Here is a 3,999-nt window from a genome sequence, read left to right as displayed (position 1 = left end):
CTTGCCTGCTCGGGAAGACTCTACAGAGAAAGGAGAACTAGTGAAAGTAGGACATCGCACAGGTCAGGAGGAGAGAGGAAGTGGAGCAGTTCAGAGGGGAGGGAGATTTACAGTCGCATTGTTTTAAAAAGCTTTATTTCTGGTTCCTTTTTGTTAGCATCTATTTGACTCCAGTGACTAATGAAGACCTTAGAGAAAGCACATCTTTGTTAAAGAGCCCCTTCCCACTCCCTCTATAAAGGTGCGAAGGCACACCATACCCATGGGTCCTCCTGGAAAAGTAGGGAAGATCTGACATTGCCGATATTTAAGGTAAAAAATCCCAAACACCTTCTTGGCCATCTTTATAAAATAAGCAAAATAGGGCACAGCTCAATTTTTGAAGTCTCTTTTGGAGGTCACCTTGACATGAACTATGCACTTTACATCTTGGCGTGCTAGACAGCTGTGGTTGCAATAGCAACTGGGAAATCCTAACATGGGGGGTGGCCAGAGCAGGGTTCATGGGCCAAATAGTCTGCAGGATTCTACAAGGCAATCCACAGCCAGTCTCGGCTTTACTATGGAAGGCGGCAGGCTGCTCAGGTCAAAACGGAGCACAGCATGCTGGGAGTTGTAGTCTTCAAGGGCTGCACCTATGCAACCCAGATGGTAGAAGCTGCAATATCTCCGCAAGGCAGATGGGGCTCTGGGGCTCCTCGCAAGTTGCAACCAATCTTTAGTTGCATAAAGTGGAAGCACCGCTGCCCTAGATGCATTATATACATCTCCTATAGAATCTGTACTTCTCTCTGGCATATGTCTATATACAGCTTGTCTCCCTACAGAGATCACCGCATTGACTACTCTTGCTAGTCTGAACACCCCGAGGTGCCCATAGTTCTGCGCTGGGCTCTGCCATGCTGCTGAGGCTAGTTGGAGGATTCTGTGGCCATGGTGTCCATATCAGGAGATAGCGACAGCCTCCTGGTCTCTCCGTTGTTCACGTTCTTCTTGCTGTCTTCCCTCTCAAGATCATAGTTCTTATCTTCTAATCTCTGCCTGAGCTTGAGGGACGACTCCCTCCTGGTGAGGAGCACGGGTGGGATGCTGGGGAATCCTCCACACGGTGTCATACGCTTCTCTGGGAACAGACACAAACAGAGGATTATTTCCCATGGCACGTGCAGTTTCAGACAGAAGCAGCACAGCCATAAGCCTCTCAGTGTCATGTAACGGCCATTCATCCCAAAGCACTTCACCAACTTGAGTGTATATTCTCACTTCACCTGCTCCTGAAATGCAGCTACTTCTGGGGTGCAGCCTGGCAGCTGTTAAACAGCACAGAGCAACACTAGGCAACTGAAGACAGGAAGTGAAAGAAGAGTCAGAATGCAATTGCTCTCCCTGGCATTTGGCTAGGAGACTCGGTTTAACACCCCCTAACCCAGTGAAAAGGGACACAATGGAATATTTAATAACCACAAGTGGTTAGGATCTTGTATTTACATTCTGTGTGGAAGAGAGCGCCTCCAACTGCCCAGTGTTCCCAAAGCACCATGTATGTTCCTTAGAGGTCTCCCATCCAAGTAAAGACCAGGCCCAACTCTGTTTAGCTTGTGAGATATGAAAGGATCCCAAGGCGGAATGGCTGCAAAATAATGAGCTCTCACATTAAGGTATATTTTTGCCCCAAAGTCCTAGCCCCACCTCTCACCTCCTGGCCCAATGGGGTGCATCAGTCGATTCATCTGGACGTTCCAGTGCTTGACATTGGTGCTGGCCTGTCGGAGCTTCCTCTGGGCCGCCTGAAATGAACAGGAACAGGCAGGTAACATGCACGCAGCCAGCAAATCCACCTAGTGCAGAGCCACGTGCCCTGGACCAGCTGCAGAAAGTTCCCATCTCCTGGCACAGAAACTGGGCCTTGCCCTTACGTTGCCTTGAAGAATGGAGATTGATCGGAACTATCCTGGGTTCTGCTTTGGCAGGGCTTTGAACCAACCAGAGCTAGCTTTGGGACTCCAAGCCCCATGGGCCAGAGGGGCACTCTGATTTGTGTGACAGTCCTGAATTTTGCATGGGGTCTGCTACGGCCAGAACAGTGCTCAGCTACCGACACCTTCCTAATCAGACTGCTCTTTGCCACCCCGGCTCTGCTTTTTCACGGCTCTAATCCCTCCATCCCCACGCCTTGATGCCTTTGCTACCCGTAAACGTTCCATTGTCACCCCTCAAGGCAGGAGTCTGGCCTCGATTGATGACCACAAAGTGCCTCACCTATGCAGATGCTGCCGGACAGATAATAAATAAATCAATATGCAACATGGTAGCAAGGGAATCCCATCTCGGTGATTTGGCGACCCACCTTTAGGGGTGCCATTCCAGCAGATTTCCCACAATAGAGTTTGCCAGCTGAGCCCGGTGGACTTGAAACTTACAACCACCGCTCATCACTCAAACCACCACTTCCTCCCTTCCCGCCAATATTCTCTGGGAACCTGTTCTTAACGTAGGGAAGAAAACATTCAGTTGGGTGCAGTTGTAACACGCTGCTAAGACACCAGGTGATCTCCCACTCTACTGGCTGGTCTGCCACCCAGAGGATACTACCGCTGCTGCGAACAAAGCTGCCGTAAAGCTAAAGTAAACTGCTCCCTCAAATACAGAGGAGAACATACCGCTCCTGCGGAAGAGTATGAACTCTGCCCATCAGAGCAGCTGCCAGTCACTCACCAACGGCGCTTTTAACAAGAAACGTGAGCACCTACATGCTACGGCGATAGGTATATTTATACGTGCTTAGACAGGGGAGTTCTTTTCTGCTGAAATCCATCGGCCCGATGTCCTTGATCTACCAGTGTTTACACGGGTGTAATGCCGTCTACTTCAATGCAGCTACTCCACATTTACAGCAGGACATATGAGAACAGGATCGGGCCCCATTTCTCTAGTATTAAGGAGAATCACATGCTAAGAGTAAATTACGTGATCTTCCCTGAGAGGAAACCCCGATCTCCAGAATAGTAAAGCCATCCTATTTCTTTCCAGGAGGTGGGCTTGGTAAATCTCTCTCAGGGGGGTTAATGGCAGACGGGGAAGTAGGGCTGGTACGATGCTCACCATGACATCCTGGTCTACCCTCTGCCTGTTCTCTCTCACTTCTTCCAGCTGCTTTTGGGCCTCTTCCAAATATTTGCTCTTGTTTTCCATCTCCTGCTTAAGGACCTGCTTCTCCCGCTGGGTCTGGATGATGTATTCCTCCTGCTCCTCCTTCAGCTTCATCAGCTCCTTCAGCTTCTCCTCCTCCTCAGCCAGCAACCTGCCGAGAAAGAGCGAGAGGCGGCTACACCCCACCCTCCAAGCGACCAACACGCCCAACCTCGCCGTGGTGGGGCTCGGAGCTATTCCAGGCCCAGCAAGAATGCCGGGGGATTGGCTCCACTCCTGATCACCTCCAGCGGGAACTTAGGGAAAGGCGTAGAGGCGCTGGCTGGGAAGGGGTACCGGCTGGGAAGGCTGGGCACTGTAAGGAACGGTGTAGGAGCACTGTCCCTGAAAGAAGTTCTCAGTTTCCCCTGTCGCTGTCTCTTCCAGCGAGGGGCGCGGTGGGGAATAGTGGAGCAGTGCTGGGGTAACACCACACCCCTGAGTGGGTCAGCAGCAGTGGGAATTAAACCTGCGACCTCTGGATCTAAAAGAAGGAGCCTCGACTGTCGGACCTAAAAGACTCAGCTCTGTTAGCCAAGGCTGTAGCAGGCGCATCAACCTCTCTATGTGGCCCAGCCACCACTAGGCAAGGAAAAGCATCCCAGTGAGTGGCTGTGAAGGCGCTCCCAGCGCCTCTAGTCCCAGCTGAGCTGTAGCCAGCTTTTAGAGCATTGCCCACTGAGGAGTCAGTAGGAAGAAAGTATCAGAGAGGTAGCCGTGTTAGTCTGGATCTGTAAAAGCAACAGAGAGTCCTGTGGCACCTTTAAGACTAACAGATGTATTGGAGCATAAGCTTTCGTGGGTGAATGC

At 51.0% G+C, this 3,999-nt stretch overlaps 1 protein-coding gene across 1 annotated transcript in view; it reads right to left on the bottom strand.

The window, feature by feature from the left end:
* Positions 1-3,999, bottom strand: part of DEF6 (DEF6 guanine nucleotide exchange factor) — a 35,493-nt gene continuing 31,494 nt past the window's right edge. The window contains exons 9-11 of the mRNA XM_024200230.3: positions 3,103-3,301; positions 1,697-1,787; positions 1-1,123 (exon numbers count right to left, since the gene is read on the bottom strand). Of these exons, the coding sequence (XP_024055998.1) occupies positions 912-1,123; positions 1,697-1,787; positions 3,103-3,301 (502 nt within the window). The 3' untranslated portion in view covers positions 1-911. The remainder of the gene's footprint in view (positions 1,124-1,696; positions 1,788-3,102; positions 3,302-3,999) is intronic.

This window comes from Terrapene carolina, unplaced genomic scaffold (genome assembly GCF_002925995.2).
Source record: "Terrapene carolina triunguis isolate 2854851 unplaced genomic scaffold, T_m_triunguis-2.0 Scaffold604, whole genome shotgun sequence".
Classification (NCBI taxonomy): domain Eukaryota; kingdom Metazoa; phylum Chordata; order Testudines; family Emydidae; genus Terrapene; species Terrapene triunguis.
This window is presented reverse-complemented; position numbering and strand designations above follow the sequence as displayed.